The sequence below is a fragment of the Mytilus californianus genome, unplaced genomic scaffold (genome assembly GCF_021869535.1).
Source record: "Mytilus californianus isolate M0D057914Y unplaced genomic scaffold, xbMytCali1.0.p SCAF_2, whole genome shotgun sequence".
Lineage (NCBI taxonomy): Eukaryota > Metazoa > Mollusca > Bivalvia > Mytilida > Mytilidae > Mytilus > Mytilus californianus.
The window spans coordinates 119,296,184-119,314,759 of NW_026262668.1; the positions used below are offsets into that span (position 1 = coordinate 119,296,184).

At 32.6% G+C, this 18,576-nt stretch overlaps 1 protein-coding gene across 4 annotated transcripts in view; it reads right to left on the reverse strand.

The window, feature by feature from the left end:
- Positions 1-5,404: 5,404 nt before the first annotated feature.
- Positions 5,405-18,576, reverse strand: part of LOC127728690 (coiled-coil domain-containing protein 13-like) — a 93,757-nt gene continuing 80,585 nt past the window's right edge. For all 4 annotated transcript variants that reach the window (XM_052236306.1, XM_052236304.1, XM_052236303.1 and 1 more), the window contains exon 18: positions 5,405-11,017. In XM_052236306.1, the coding sequence (XP_052092266.1) occupies positions 10,852-11,017 (166 nt within the window). In that variant the 3' untranslated portion in view covers positions 5,405-10,851. The remainder of the gene's footprint in view (positions 11,018-18,576) is intronic.

Here is an 18,576-nt window from a genome sequence, read left to right on the forward strand (position 1 = left end):
ATGCTGTCCAATGTGAGCCAAGCTTTTGTGTTGAAGGCTGAATTATAACCTATAATTGCTAATTTTGACTAGTACACTGTGTTTTGATGGAGAGTTGTCTTCCTACCACATTTAAAAAGATATTCCCTGACATTTGACAAATCCATTAGAATAATCGAGATATTGAAATTTAACTGAAGTTGCCTAGTAGGTTTCTTACATTGACCCGGCTATCCTTTTTCTCTCTTGCTGGATAGTTTTATACTGGTCATTTGGGGGCACTGTGTAGCCTACTGATCAGTGAGATGGCTCAAAATCTTCTTACACTATTTTACATTTTCGTACAAGTTTAATATATTAAAACCGAAAATTCATCATCTGATCGTCTTTATGAAATAATAATTATTTATTTTTATTTTGACAAACATTTTGAAGAGCATTAATTACTACAGGCCGAACATATAGTTAGATAATCTGTTCCCTGACCAAGATAACTATAAATAGAAATTAATTTTTCGTATCTCTGCCTGCATCTGTCATCACTCGGTGTCTATTAATTAATAGACATTTGATAAGGAAATAACGTTGCAATATTTAAACAAAGAAAATTGCAATTTTAAAGAAAATAAAAACTATTCAAGGACGTATATCAATTTAGATTATATACGTCCTTGGTCTATCCTAGACGTAAAATTTCAATAAAGTGCAAGAAAGACTTCATTTTAATTTCAGTATTGTCCTTTAGTTAGTCCCACAAGGAAGTTGAGGTATGAAAATTATGAAATAGCCTGCTTCGTACATTATGTACATTTTCCCTAGACTCGGAATCTTAAGTGAAATGCTAGTAATACTTCTTTTATAGATTTTAGTTTAAACAAATCTCGTTTCGAATATAAATCGCATTGTTTACGTGAAATCTTATCTCATATCTAAACATAGCTGGTTTCAACGTTTGACTCTAATTAGAATAACTACGCGTATATGTAAGGTAAATATTAGCAGCTTGTAATTGCGTGCAAGGAAGTATTCAAATGCTTATTAAAGTAGCTTGCGTCATAATAAATTTCGCATCATATGTAACATATCTCTATAGCAACTTTAAGATGCTAATGATTCAACAGGTCAAATAATAAGCTATTGCGCATGTTTATGAAAGGTGGCCATAGAAAGAAACAGATGTATTCCGAATAACATCCGGTGTTCCGAAAGACTACGGACATCGTCCAATATATACTGCGTTAACCCTCAGGGGTTTACGCAATAAAAATTAATATAAGTATCTATAAATATTTCGGATAACAGATATCCTTTATCAGTATGATTATGATGATCATATCAATCTATTCTGATTTAAGGTAACTCGATACCAAATGGCATATCTCCCGATTTCTAAAAAAAATGGCACACTTGTACTATGATTCCAGTAACATCGGAATATGAAATAAAATATAGTGGTCACCATTTTTTTTTGTAATAATCTTGGCGACAAATTTATATTGATAAAAAGGGAAAATAACTTTTTTAAATCATTTTTTAAAGATTTTTCAATGGGTGGCTATATGTTCTTATATACGGAGAATGACTATCAACTAACATAATGTCCAGGATTGTATAATGAATCCATGCATGAATAGAAACACATATGTCACCATCCTTGTTTTTTAGATAAATTTCTTCAAAATTGACAGATACGCCTCAGTATAATTTCACAGAAAACGTGTGACGTTACTAAATACCGAAAAACGTATTGAACAAATATGTAACGCGATCTAAATGGTGTTTGTTATTTTATTTTCATTTCCCCTGTCGGGTTTCGTAAATTTCCTATTAATTCAATATAACATTCTACTGATTTAATTTTTTTTTCGTCCTAATAGCTTTTCAAAAACAAGACAAAGGTGATGCCAACACTGCATTCATGCATGAACTAGAGGCTCTAAAGAGCCTGTGTCGCTCACCTTGGTATATGTGCATATTAAACAAAGGACACAGATGGATTCATGACAAAATTGTGTTTTGATGATAGTGATGTGTTTGTAGATCTTACTTTACTGAACATTCTTGCTCCTTACTATTATCTCTATCTATAATGAACTTGGCCCGGTAGTTACAGTGGAAAATATTTTGTAAAAATTTACAAAAATTTACAAAATTTATGAAAATTGTAAAAAATTAAATATAAAGGGCAATAACTCCTTAAGGGGTCAATTGACAATTTTGGTCAGGTTGACTTATTTGTAGATCTAACTTTGCTATACATTATTGCTGTTTACAGTTTATCTCTATCTATAATAATATTCAAGTTAATAACCAAAAGCTGCAAAATTTTCTTAAAACTACCAATTCAGGGGCAGCAACCCAACAACGTGTTGCCTGATTAGTCTGAAAATTTCAGGGCAGATAGATCTTGACCTAATGAACAATTTTATACTCATCAGATTGCTCTTAATGCTTTGGTTTCAGAGATATGAGTTAAAAACTGCATTTTACCCTATGTACTATTTTTTAGCCATGTCGGCCATCTTGGTTCGCGGGCGGGGTCATCGGACACATTTTTTAAACTAAATACCCTAATGATGATTGTGGACAAGTTTGGTTAAATTTGTCCTAGTAGTTTCAGAGGAGAAGATTTTTGTAAAAGATTACAAAAATTTACGAAAAATGGTTAAAAATTGACTATAAAGGGCAATAACTCCTTAAGGGGTCAACTGACCATTTTGATCAAGTTGACTTATTTGTAGATCTTACTTTGCTGAACATTATTGCTGTTTACAGTTTATCTCTATCTATAATAATATTCAAGATAATAATCCAAAAAGGCAAAATTTCCGTAAAATTACCAATTCAGGGGCAGCAATACAACAACGGGTTGTCCGATTCATCTGAAAATTTCAGGGCAGATAGATCTTGACCTGATAAACAATTTTACCCCCCTGTCAGATTTGCTCTAAATGCTTTGGTTTCAGAGATATAAGCCAAAATCTACATTTTACCCCTATGTTCTATTTTTAGCCATGGCGGCCATATTGGTTGGTTGGCCGGGTCACCCGGGACACATTTTTCAAACTAGATACCCCAATGATGATTGTGGCCAAGTTTGGTCAAATTTGGCCCAGTAGTTTCAGAGAAGATTTTTGTAAAAGTTAACGATGGACGACGACGGACGACGGACGACGGACGCAAAGTGATGAGAAAAGCTCACTTAGCCCTTTGGGCCAGGTGAGCTAAAAAAGTGCTTCAAAAATTAGATTTAGTCAACCGTTTGAATGCTAAAGGTTAATGAAAATATCTCGTTACAATTTGATGCGTTCGAAGCGCTTTTCTGGATTTATCTTCATCAAAGCACCGATCATTTATTTATTGTGGGGACACGGTTTTTTAATGAATCGTTTGATTTCCATTCTGCTCTGCCTTATGCATGAGTATAGTTCCACATATTTTAGATTTGACAAACAAGGATGTTGGTATACAACTTGAAATTGTTACGCTGTCTGTAAGACACAAATGATGCCCCCGCCTGACCATAGGAAATTATAAATTTAACACTATGTATGATGATGTAACTGTAGGAGGAGATAGCCGGACAAACCATGATCTCTTTATGCAGATAGTACCAAACAAATGACTAAGTCCAACTACCTGTCATTTTCAGAATTTTTGAAAAAAAAAATCAAAATCCTGTGGCCATGCACACCTTCATTATGTGTATGAACATCCTACAAATATTAAAGTTGTACCTCCAAAACTGTAGGAGGGGAAAGCCGGACAAACAATGTATCCTAATCCGGACGGACGAACGGACGGACGAACGGACGGACAGGGGTAAATTAATATGCCCACCGATATTTTGTCGCTTGGGCATAATATGTAACGGGATCTGGATGAATTAATTTTATTTCGTCTTAACGAGCACATTTAGTGTTGACATCCCAAATTTTAAATGCCTTTGTTGACTTTCTCCTCATTCCGATGTTGCGGTCCTGTGTAGATTGCGCTTATATGATTACAATGCTGTCAATAGATATAAGAAGATGTGGGATGAGTGCCAATGAGACAACTCTCCATCCAAGTCAAAATTTATAAAGGTAAACCATTATAGGTCAAAGTACGGTCTTCAACACGGAGCCTTGGCTCACACCGAACAGCAAGCTATAAAGGGCCCCAAAAATTACTAGTGTAAAACGATTCAAACGGGAAAACCAACGGTCTAATCTATATAAAAAACGAGAAACGAGAAACACTTATGAACCACATCAACAAACGACAACTACTGAACATCAGATTCCTGACTTAGGACAGGTGCAAACAATTGCAGCGGGGTTAAACGTTTTAATGGTACCAAACCTTAACCCTTTTTCTGAAACAATAGTGTAACATCACAGCATAGAAAGACACACTATAAAATATGAACTGAAATGGCTTAACTCAATCAAAGGACATATTAACACCAGTGAACATACACTGAACAAATAAATTTGACCTATGATACAATGTAAATACAAAATAGATGTTGACCTGCTAAAATTTATCAACCCTGTCAAATTTGCTGCTGGTTGATGAATCAAATTCCCAGATATAATTTATTAACTTATTACCATAAGAAACAGTTAGATTAAGTTTGGTATCATTTAGCTTAGTTTCAGAGTAGACGTTTTTTAATAAAGTTTACGACAGACACACAGTCAAGGCTAAAAACGTGCAAGGCTTTTTAGACATACCTAATTGCATATGTCTTGAAATTATGTTGTATTCCAAATCAACAAATGAATAATATGACAATATAAACTACACAAAGCTTTAGCTATATTTTTCTTTTTTCATTATCAATCTTTATCTGTATCCATGATATCTTCCTTTTGATTTCATGTGTTCCTGTGTACTGCAGTTGATACCATCTGGTATTACAGATCTATCTAATGACCTTTTGTTTTTATTTTTTTCCTGTGTACTGCAGTTGATACCATCTGGTATTAAAGATCTATCTAATGACCTTTTGATTTTTTTGTTCCTGTGTACTGCAGTTGATACCATCTGGTATTAAAGATCTATCTAATGACCTTTTGAGTTGATACCATCTGGTATTAAAGATCTATCTAATGACCTTTTGTTTTTATTTTTTTCCTGTGTACTGCAGTTGATACCATCTGGTATTAAAGATCTATCTAATGACCTTTTGATTTTTTTGTTCCTGTGTACTGCAGTTGATACCATCTGGTATTAAAGATCTATCTAATGACCTTTTGAGTTGATACCATCTGGTATTAAAGATCTATCTAATGACCTTTTGTTTTTATTTTTTTCCTGTGTACTGCAGTTGATACCATCTGGTATTAAAGATCTATCAAATGACATTTTGATTTTATTTGTTACTGTGTACTGCAGTTGATACCATCTGGTATTAAAGATCTATCTAATGATTACAAAGTTAAAATGTAATGAAGATTTATACAAATCTTTATATTTTATTGTCTTTTCTTTACATTTTGAATGGAATTTGTATATCATATTCCACCAATTGAGTATAAAAACACAAAATACTATTTCAGAACCCAGTCGGTGGTTCCCAATACCAAACATTATCAAACTTACATTTAAACAAAATTAAAGTAATAAATTGCAATGCCAAAGCACTAAATGTCAATGCCAAAGCACAAAATACTAAGCAGGAGATACCTCCAGGGTTTTTGTCTAAAGAATGCATATGTTTTCCTTATTTTTAAACATGAAATTGTTTTCCTTACTTTTAAACATGAAATAGATAAAGTCCATGTTTTGTAATTGAGAAACCTAGAGTGCACACGCTGAAATGTCTTGCCTGATTTACTGACCATTGATTTTATGTTGATAGTCTAAAGATAAAGGTTTTACTAAAAGCATTACAGAAACTGAACATTTTTACAAATCTATGACAATGAGGTCAAGGTCAGATAAATTTTGTCAGTTAGACATATACACCTTACAATTTTTTATACACCAAATATAGTTGACCTATTGCGTATGCTAATTGAATAAAAGGCCAAAACATAAAAACTTAACATTGACCAATGAACCATGAAAATGAGGTCAAGGTCAGATTATACCTGCCAGACAGAAATGTGCACCTTACAATTATTCCAGAAACCAAATATAGCTGATCTATTGCTAATAGCATTTGAAAAACAGACCAAAACACAAAACTTAATATTGACCATTGAACAATAAAAATGAGGTCAAGGTCAGATGTTACCTTCCAGACAGACATGCCCACCTTACGATCATTCCATACACCAAATATAGTTGACCTATTGCTTAAAGTACTTGAAAACAGACAAAAATACAAAAACTTAACATTGACCAATGAACCATGAAAATGAATTCAAGGTCTGATGAGACCTGCCAGACAGACATGCAACCTCACAATCTTTCCATACACCAAATATAGTTGACCTATGGCTTATAGTACTTGAAAAACAGACAAAAACACAAAAACTTAACATTGACTAATGAACCATGAAAATGAGGTCAAGGTCTGATGATTCCTGCCAGAGAGACATGTACACCTTACAATCTTTCCATACACCAAATATAGTTGACCTATTGCTTATAGTACTTGAAAAACAGACAAAAACACAACAAGAGTGCACATGCTGAAATGTCTCGCCTTCTTTACTGACCATTGATTTTATGTTGATAGTCCTAAATATAATGCTTTACTAAAAGTATCACATAAACTTAACATGATCCAAGAAAATGAGGTCAAGGTCAGATAAACAAAACCGAAAATACATGTACACCTAAGATCATTCAATACACCAAATATAGTTGACCTATTGCTTATAGTAAGAAACAGACAAACAGGAAAACTAAACATTGACCAATGAACCATGAAAATAAGGTCAATGTCAGATGAGCCATGCCAGACAGACATGTACACATTACAATCAATCTATGCATTAAATATAGTTGACCTATTGCTTATAGTATCTAAGAAACAAACTTTACCATGAAAACTTGACATTGACCAATGAACCATGAAAATGAGGTCAAGGTCAGATGATATCTGCCAGACAGACATATACACCTAACAATCATTCCATACAACAAATATAGTTGACCTATTGGTTATAGTTTAACAAAAACAGACCAAAACACAATAAACTGCTTCGCTGAGGGCAGCTGGATACGCCCGCAGAGGTCCAACCCTGAACAGTTGGGGCAAAAAAGGACACAATATTCAAGCTTGATACAGGTCTGAATTTTGATTGTAATTAAATATTTCATATATTATAGGTTTCTGAATAAATGTAGTCAAAGAACTTGAAATTGGTTATATGAAAGATTTCTTGCTGTTGTGCAATACACTGTGCTGTTGCGCAATACTTAGTAAATCTGTTGTCAGACTATAAACAAATAAAATCTTATAACTTGGAAACGTAAAATCGAAAATTTATAAAAATCAAAAGGGAGCTTACAAAAATAGATATAAACAATTTGCCAAAGTTTCATAAAAAATGCTGAAAGCATCTTTGAGTTATTGTATGAAAACTGGAAAATCCCCCTTTTTGTAATGAATAAAACCCCATAAATCGGAAACGTATTATCTGAAATTCATAAAAATCAAAAGGGAGCTAAGGTCAATAGATATGAACAATTCAACAAAGTTTCATGCAAATTGGTGAAATTGTTTTTGAGTTATTGTCCGAAAAACTGGAAAATCCCCCCTTTTTTAATGAATAAAACCCCAAAACTTGGAAATGGTAATCTGAAATTTATAAATTTATAAAAAACGAAAGGGAGCTCACGTCAATAGATATAAACATTTCACAAAAGTTTCATGCATATTGTGTTACTGTTTTTGAATTAATGTCCGACATGTTGACGACGGACGGACGGACAGACGGACGGACAGACGGTCAACGGTATACCATAATACGTCCCGTAAACGGGCGTATAAAAACTAAACACTGAGCAATGAACCGTGAAAATGAGGTCAAGGTCAAATAAAACCTGCCAGACTGACATGTACATTGTAAATTATTTCCATACACCAAATATAGTTGACCTATTGCATATAGTATTAGAAAAAAAGACCAAAACACAAAAACTTTAACCACTGAACCATGAAAATGAGGTCAAGGTCAGATGACACCTGCCAGTTGGACATGTTCACCTTACAATCCTTCCATACACCAAATATAGAAGACCTATTGCTTATAGTATCTGATATATGGACTTGACCACAAAAACTTAACCTTGTTCACTGATCCATATGAGGTCGAGGTCAGATGAAAACTGTCTGACGGGCATGAGGACCTTGCAAGGTACGCATGCACACATTAAATAACCTATTACTCATAATAAGAGAGAAATTAACATTACAAAAAATCTGAACTTTTTTTTCAAGTAGTCACTGAACCATGAAAATGAGGTCAAGGACAATGGACAAACGACAGACTGAAACTTCATAACATAAGGCATCTATATACAAAGTATGAAGCATCCAGGTCTTCCACCTTGGAAAATTTAAAGCTTTTAAGAAGTTAGCTAACGCTGCCGCCGGATCACTATCCCTATGTCGAGCTTTCTGAGACCAAAGTTGCAGGCTCTACAAAAAATTAACATTGATCAATGAACCATGAAAATGAGGTCAAGGTCTGATGATACCTGCCAGAGAGACATGTACACCTTACAATCTTTTCATACACCAATTATAGTTGACTTATTGCTTATAGTACTTGAAAAAACAGACAAAAACACAAAAACTTAACATTGACCTACGAACCATGAAAATGAGGTCAACGTCGGATGAAACCTACCAGACTGACATGTACCCATTACATTCATTCCATACACCAAATATAGTTGACCTACTGCTTATAGAATTTGAGAAATGGACCCAATCATGTAACTTTAACCTTGAACACTGATCCATGAAATGAGGTCGAGGTCAGGTGAACTCTGTCTGACTGATATGTAGACATTGCAAGGAACCCATATACCAAATATAGTTATCCTATTACTCATCATAAGTGAGAAATTTACATGGCAAATAAACTCAAATTTTTTTTCAAGCAGACGCTAAACCATGAAAATGAGGTCAAGGACAATGGACATATGATTGACGGAAACTTCGTAACATAAGGTATCTGCATACAAGATATGAAGTATCCAGGTCTTTTACCTTTTGAAATATAAAGCTTTATACAAATAGTTTATGCCGCTGCCGCCGGATAGTAATACCTATGTCTTGCATACTGCAACTTTCGTCGCATGCGGGACCAAAAAAAACACTCAGAAGAAAAATTCATCAAGCAGGTGCACAACTTCATGTCCTGCAGAAAAATATGTGCTAGTTTGGTTATATTCTTTTATGCCATATTCAAAGAATTGTAGATTAACAAAGTATGAAATGAATGACCACATATCATTATGATAGAAGTGATCTCTGTGAGTTGCTACACCTGGACATTGCCAGAGGAGACAAAATAAAAAAATTAAAACTACAAAGCATGTGCAGGTTTAAAATAAATAACACAATTAAAATGGGCTAGTTGATTATTTTTTTGCAAAATACTTCAGAATAAGCTTTTTTATAATTAGCAATAGAATTTTATCATATCAACAATACCAATCAGGGACCAGTTACTGTCATCTTGCACTTTCTTCAATAACATTTGCCATACAAAAATGGTTAAAACTGCTGCTAACATCAGAAAAATATGATTATTTCATTTATATAAATTCTATTTTACTTAATATTATAAAGACATTGAAACGCTTTGTTTTTCTGCTTTTTGATTTTGTTGTAGAACGATACACAAATATTTGGTCCTACATCCTAGCCTGTTGATACTTATATAGTGGAATTTCAAAGATTAGGTTTTTCTCATATGGTCTTTACAATAAATATGTTGGATGTGTACCAACTGATATTTTAGTCTGAGAAAACATGGTTTATTTATTAGTTGAATTGGCTTTGACCTATCCTTCAGTTACTGTGAGTACTCTTAGATCAGTAATTTGTGGGGTATTTTTTGTTTGTTTGTTATTATTCAAGTTCATCTGATGAGAGAAGACCTTTCCACCTGATTTTTACATTTTTTTCTAACAACGTGTTGTTACACTACTGCCCTAGATTATGGGAGGGTTAACAAATTCAGATTTAGACAAGAAAAATATTGCTTCTGAAATTAACAGACAGATAAAATTACATCATGCTCATTTTGGGGCCCTTTATAGCTTGCTGTTCGGTGTGAGCCAAGGCTCCGTGTTGAAGGCCGTACTTTGACCTATAATTGTTAACTTTTTATACATTGTGACTTGGATGGAGAGTTGTCGCATTAGCACTCATACCACATCTTCTTATTTATATTGATTTATTTGACACAACTTTTTTATATGTACACCATGGATAAATAAGATATCAAATTTAAATTAATTGAAAAAGTTCAATTATTTAGCAGATATATTCATAAGTAATATGTATACATAAAATGACAAGCCAAGTGACTGTTTTTCATTGATAAAAATAAGGATTTTAAAGTGAAAAATCTTTTGTGCTATACTTGTCAGACACACATTCTATTAAACTATTTTTAAAGAAAAAAAAAATGAAAATTCCTAACAGTAGCTGGTACTTGACTAGTTGTGCACCTTTTAAAGTCCGTTCAAAGGCCCTTTAAAGGAGTATATTTGAGCAGACAGGTAGTTTGTCAAGACAGAATTTAACTATGGACTTACAGGTGTCCACACCCATTATTTAACATTCAAAAATTCATAAATAAATAATTGTATTTTCATGATCACATCTCATGAATTGCAATACAGTACTTTCATCCATTCATATACAGATAACAGCACATTATTCCAAGTTAATAACCTCAAAATGTATAATCATGTGCCTTGATCATTCTCTTTGAATTGTTTCAGGGCTTGTAAAAACACGGTTTTAGTCTCCTCCATCATTTGTGAATACATTCTCAAGTCCTCTTCCTTGGCTTTCAAAGTATTTTTCAATGTTCCTTTTAAAGAGTCTATTTCATCTTTCTGAATTTCAAGCCTAAAAATACAAAATATATAGAAAATCATAGGTTTCAAAAATATTTTTCATTTATAATAAGTATATAAGTAAATGTGTATGTGTTACAACACCTCTTGCTTAAATGTTTCAAGACAACAAAATACTTATAATATTTGTATCTAATAAAAATCACATTTAAAGTTCTTCTTTTTTTCATCTCTTAATGGCATACCATACAGTAGCAAGGGCAGATAATAATGAATCCAAATTTAACGCGTTGTTTTTAATACGTTGCTAATGATAAGTATTCAAAATTTGCAGAAAACTCACTAACGTCATCAAAACGGTTACGTGAATTTGAAAGTATTTGCAAAGGATAACAAACATGTTGTATATTTAAGCATGTGGGTGCATAAAATTTGAGACAAGTGAAGACTGTTTACTTTTCTATCAATAATAAAGGAGTAGGGCCACGAAGGGTTAAAAACGGCCCTGTCTCCGAAATTGACGTAATTACTGCAGAAGGATCATTAACTAGTGTAGTTCATAAAACGATAACCATTAGACTTGTAACTGTGTTTGTATAATTTTCCAGGGCGCCAGAAAAGACCAAGGTACAATGGTATTTTAGCCATTTGCGCGTAACGTTAAAATTGTTTTACCACATTTTACCACAAGAATTGTTTTCCAAACTATTTCTTGAATCTCGTCCATATATCTTGTTTTTGTTTTAACTCTATTAACAGAAATTTACTAATATTAAGGCTTAAGCTGCACATAAGCGCTTCAATTAAATTTTTTATAAGTGGCCCGAATACTCGTTTTCTGTATTGATATTCTCGAAATAGAAGTTGCAGAGACTATGTAAACAAACATCATTCTATAGCTTAGATTAAATTAAAAGTCATAAAGGATTTTAAAACATAAGCAATGAATGTCTTCTATTGGGCAGAAGGAATTTAGATTGACAGCTGTAAAATATCTTGGCGAGCGAAGTACAGTCGTAAAAAATTATGAGGATAGTTGATCACACCACATCATCTTATTTGTATATGGAAAGAAAACCGTGATTCACTTAAACACAGAAAAGTTTATTTTCGAGTAAAGAAGTAAAAGATGAAAACACAGATAAAGATAAACATTGTGAATAGACAGTACATAGCATAACATGTACTTCAATAATCATAGAACACATTATAATTGTACAGAAGTCATCAGACACCAGAACCACGCGTGCACTCATAAACATCATTCTCATTCCGGAGGATTACATGCTTACTCTCAAAGCAACATTCAGAATTAAACACATGAATGAACAATAGTTTCATATAATACCGCCATTCATACGTCACTGACCACATAACATAGTACTGCTATCTCTAATTGTACCTAAGGGAGCTACCATTTGATTTTTATGGGGGGGGGGGCTAGGATGAAATTTGAAAAAAATAGGCAGGACAGGAGTTTTGAGTAAAAAAAAAAGGCAGGATGAGATTATTTGCAAAAAAAAAAAGGCAGGATGACAATTTATGTAAAAAAAAAAGTCAGGATAAACTAAAAAAAAAGAGGCAGGACCGAATAGAGTGAAAAATAAAAAGGCAGGACCGAATAGAGGGAAAAATAAAAAGGCAGGACAAAATTTTTCATCCTAGCCCCCCCATAAAAATCAAATGGTAGCTCCATAAAGCGCATGAAATATGTAGTCATCTGTAAAAATTGAAATATAATTCTTTCAAATGGTTCAATAAATCCTTTTTATATTTTCCCAGAACTTTTTTACTAGAAAAAGTAATAGTTTAAAGGCAGTGGCTATTTTGCCGGCGCCGCCAAAATTGAAAATATGCTATTTTGCCATTCTCGGTAAGTGGAAGCCAGCATGCCAGCAAAAAAGATTTTGTTTACAGATATGCAATTCAAAACTGACTATTATTTCAAAACTAAGTTTAATTTTTTTTAAACATTTTTGATTTTGAAGCTATGTGATTGATCTTTTAAAGACTGTATAACGTTTTTATCAAACCGATATGCCATGAGATTTTGTCTTTCATTTTTTTACAGTATAGTTTAAAAATCTCAGATTTTATGCTTATGTATATATGTAGCATTAGACTGATATTAGAAGTAATTTCAACTACATGTTTCATTGCTTCAAATGGATGCTCAATAGTTTTTATTTTTATTCCTTTTTACAAATTCTTATTTTCACTTGGACTCATACATGTTTATAAACGATTATATGTATCTCAAATATTGTGACATTTATCTTATTCAGCTATATGTCGAATAATAATTTGATTCTTTTATGTTGACAATGCACATTTTCGTAGTATTTTTCACAAGTAAATATTGAAATTCACTCTTTACAAAGAACCGGCAAAATAACAAATTCATTATATTGCCGGCGCCGGCAAAATAGTCATTGCTATCGAAATATGCTATTTTCCTTGTTTTAATTAAGATATTTTAATCAAAGACGACAAAATAGCATATTTTCTATTTTGCCGGCGGCGGAAAAATAGCCACTGCCTAGTTTAAAAAACTCAAAAATTTGTCAGAATACTCATTCTCAGTTGTCTGCTGTGGACGATTTCATTTAGCGATTTAGCTATTTTCAATTAAATCTATCCGACTTTTGCTTGTTTCTATCAATTACGTTTTAAAAGAACAAATACTTTTATTATTTTATGATTCGTGTCTAGTTAAACATGTTAAAGGGGCATTAGCTACGAGATATAGAAAAAAAAGATTTTTTTTTTGTTTCCATCATTAATGAAAGTGAAATAATAATTCGCTTTTAGGCTGCTGGGTTCAGTTTTGTCAAAATAAGCAAAGAAACATCGCTTATGAATTATTCACTTGCAAGTAGATAATTCGACCTCATTAAATCTGAATTCATGTGAAGTTCAATTGAACCCCTTAGCTAGAGATGGATTACGCATGAAATAGGCGTGTTCAGGTATTAAAAGAAAAAGAATGTCAACATTGGAAGTGAAACAAGGGTAAACCATTTGGTTGACTGATTCGATCTACAAAAACTTATTCTTATACAGGTAAAAACGATTATTAACATATTGATTTAACCTATAATATCAAATCAAACAGACCTAGAAAAATCCAATTGCACGAGTTTGCAATCTATTTATATCTTTGTTTATGTTTATATCGGGTAAGATGGCCGTCGGCAGTCTTCAGAAGGTCGCCTCGATGGTTAATTAGATGGCGTCTAGACTAAAATACACACTAAATGCTGATACATACTATCGAGTCTATGCACCGTAAATTGTTTATTTTATACTTTTTTTAATTTGGATATACGTTTTAGTATGTTATAAGTCGAATATGAGTCAAATCGGTGAACATGAATTTGACAGCTAATGCCCCTTTAAGTTTTAAACTGAAATTCTTTTTTAAGGTTTTCACAATTATCAATTTATTCTTAATTAGCTTTTATCTTGTAATCTTAACTAGTCTTGCTCGTGGTTAAAGTGTTCCGGTATTCCACATACAACTATCATTCTTATCTCGAAAAAAGTTCGAGTGAATTTTGTTATTAATTTTATTATCATTTGGTCAAATCAAACAGATTCATGCCTCAATCCGTATGAAAAAAAGAAGATGTGATATTATTGCAAAGAAGACAACTTTCAACCCAGATACCGAATGACGTGCATGGATTCATTTAAAGACTAATAGAAATCCATGAATATCAGGTTTTTTTTTTATTTGGCGTTGATTGTAACGATATAAGTGTATGTAAGCTGCATCCATTCAAGCAATGTATTATCTCTAACTATAATTAATACTAGTATACAAGATCAATTATTTTCGTCTATATATAAAAAGGAGATGTGGTATGATTGCCAATGAGACAACTCTCCACAATGTTTGTTTTCTTTAAAGTGAAATGAAATGTGAACTATTTTTCAACAAAAATGTTTTAATAGTTTTCAAAAAGTTTGCTTAATTGCAAAAAGTACAATATAAACAAATAGGTTTCAAAAAGATGAGCAAGAGGAATTCTGAGATAAACGTCAATGTGACAGCTACCTAACAATGATAAAATTAATATTCTATTCTTCAACTACACTCTGCTCACTACCACTTTCGTCCATGGTATGTGGGATAAATGCTGCATCTTCAAGAGAAGCTCATCAATTCTGGACTCCATGTGTGATGTCCAGATTTTGTCTTGTATACCCTAGATACCAGAGTATAGAGACAATGTGCGCAAATTACATGTTCTCGTCCAGAATATGCATCTAACTTACCGCTGGACGTTAAACAGTCATCCATCATCATGAAACAAACAACTCGTGTAGAAAAATGTTTTTTTTCCCAAAAAGTGAAATAATAGATGCGTAAATATCTTCTCAAAAGATTTTAAAACCTTTAATCATTTATTTAATTATGTTAAGGTCATTATTGTACTGTAATCTTAGAGGAGATATGATTGATAGTTGTTTGATGAACGTCCAGTGGCAAATACTTCATGCATATTTATGACGGAGAGCAATTTAGAGAATCTATTTCAAACAGGAAACAAAAAATTGCATGTGTTGTCATTGAACATAAGAGAAAATTCCCCAAAAGGGGGGGGGGGGGGGGGGGGGGGGCAATAAAGAATCATAACACTAATAAGATCATACAACACCATGAACATATAGAGGCGACAAAAAAAAACAGCAATAAAAAAATATAAAAACAGGTAACTACAGATTGAACACAAACCTCGGGCCACCACAAGAAACGAAAAATCAGAAATATAAAGTTATCTCATAGATAATTCATTCATAGTAAGCAGCCATTTTTGTTGATCGCTTGTAACATAGTCTCACTCAAATTTAAAAGAAACCACCAAAAAGAGACCAAATAAACAATTGCTCCATGTATGCATTCTGACCAATTATGCACGCTATCCCGCGTGAATATCAGATATTTATTTGAAGTTACCTTAGCTATATGATTGTAAGGATAGTTTTGTTTCATCTTTATTTCAGTTTTCATTGAAAACAAATATTTGTTCTGGTTGAATGTCACGGACAGTATACACCATGCCCTTTCATGGCGTCGTAATTTTTATTTTAATTAAAGAAAAAGCTTTTTTAACCACTGTGCAATATGATATTAAAATTATCACATGGTTTCTTCTTATGTCCTACGATTTTCTATGTATGTTATTGTTCAAAGTTCTGTAATCTATTTACACCATCCGTAGTAATTATGTAAAATGTTAACTTGGCATGCCATACATGATAGAAAATGCGGACGTGAAAGAAAGCTATTCATCAAAGCGTCAACATGAGATTACATTCCGCGGAGGTTATATTTCGGCGATTTCATCTTTAAAAAAAACAAAATACGTGAATCTGAAAGGAAATTTGTATTAAATTGTTATGTTGACACCCATGTCGATCTGCTGGATGAAGAATTTAACGGAAAAAAACTACGGCTCTAATTTAAAACTGTCATATTTTTGTTTGCATAGCACAGACCGGGCTAATTATTACAAAATAACGTGGAAATGAACTTTAAAATAATTTGCAAATTCATAATTTTTATTTCCACTAATTGGTCTTGTTTTTGAATAAAAACAGTTATGAGGACGTTAAAAACCTCGCCAGATCGGCGGTTAACGAAGCTTCCCTTAAAAAGACTTGTTATTCCATTTTCTTCTTTTTTGTTTGTTATAAATAAGAGAATAATAAATTATAGAATTTATTCTATTTGTAGCAATTGTACAAGTTCTTGGTACAGTTAATTATTTCGTCACAGAATCTATCGTACCTCGGAAATGGCGGCGTTGAATCAGGATTTGCTTGTTTGCAAAAGTTAAAATTTTCGATGTGGCCACAGGCCTCGACCACGCTAAATATTGTTGGAAACTGAGTCAAAGTGTCAAACAATCAAAATAAGAACAAAATTACTTTGGTCGAGGCCTGTGGCCAATGCGAAATTTAACCAGGAAGTGTGAAATTCTTTAAGAATTTGGACATTTTGAGCGTTCCGGTTTGATTCCGGGTATTACGTCACATAAATGACGTCACAAAAATATGATTTTATACTATAATAACAAATAACAATATACGTAGATATGTTTTAGCTATGAAGGATCCACCTTATTTCTCTTTTAATTTTTGTCACCTCACAGGGCCAATATCGGCACTTCGTGGCCATACTCCTTTGTATATGACAGTAATTCATATTGCATTTTGATGTACAGCAGGAATAGCTGCATGACTCTGTTGCATTAAGAATACACTGCGTCATAATTTAGCACCAAAAGAGGGAAATGGGATCTAAAGCACTTAAAAAACTAGGTTTTCTATTTCTACCTTAAAAATGAGCACATGGACCTAACTGAATCATCTCAAAAAGTAGATTATGAAGGTATATTTTTCTTTGCATATTTTGAAAGTGCATAGCATTATTGACTTTGTGTCAAATTTTCAAGGAAAAATCAATGAGTGATCTTTTCTATATCATATTGCCCTTAAAAAAAATTGATCTTAGAAATTACAGTTGCAAATATACAAAAATTCAATTTGGGACAGTAAAATCAACAATTGATGTCAGCATGCATTGAAATAATTATGTCAAAATATCAGTTAAATATTTCAAAGAAAGGCTAAAAGGGGGTAGAAAAAAAAATCAACTTCATGAAACCTTCTATATGGCTACAGACCACAATTAAATTCCTCTATTAGTTCTTTATAACGTTTTGTTTCATTAAAAAAATTGCACCATGCATTTTTGTCAAATCTTTTGTGTGTGTAATGTATAGTACTAGTCCCAAAATATATCCAAAATTCAGAAAGATTGAACCAATGACTCTTACAAATTTAGCCAATACACATCCATACCCCTATGGACAAGTCAAGAGATGTTCCGAAAACTGTAAATATCACCTTTTTGCACCTGGCCTACTCACTCTTTCCATATCAAAATCAGTTAAAATACAACATCAAAAAGTTTATTTCACCTCTCTTCTTTCATTTCCACCCAAAAAAAAACCTAAGAAATGAGTGAGGAAGGGAAAGTAAAAAAATTAAGAAAAAATACACTCTAATTAAAAGGAACTATATTTGTGGACAATGAAAAGCGGGGTCATTAATTGTGGTCTTGGGCCTATTAATTCAATTAGGGATCTAAAACTTGGCATGATTTAAGCTTAGTGTATTATAAAACAGTTTACAAAGTTTCAAAGCCATATGATACCAATTATAAAAAAATGTGGCATTTTTTATATCAGAACTTTAGTCGCATTTATCATCCATTCTTATGATTATTCAGATTGAGTTATTTTGGGAGAAAAACGGCAAAAAAAAGCGTCCAGATATTGTTTCCGTCATCAGACTGACTTTTAAGTCATATATAAGATTTCCGGTTTTAAACTTTCACATGATTTTCATAAGAACTCGGAAAGAGGACACTTATTTTCGCGTTTATCGACATGTATACTATGATTATACTACTATGATATATAAAGACTCTCTATATAATTATAGCAGTGATCGCCGTGGAGAAGAAACTTGGAATTGATAGTTAAAACAGAGACATAATACTGTCACATATAATATATATATTGTATTATATGTCTC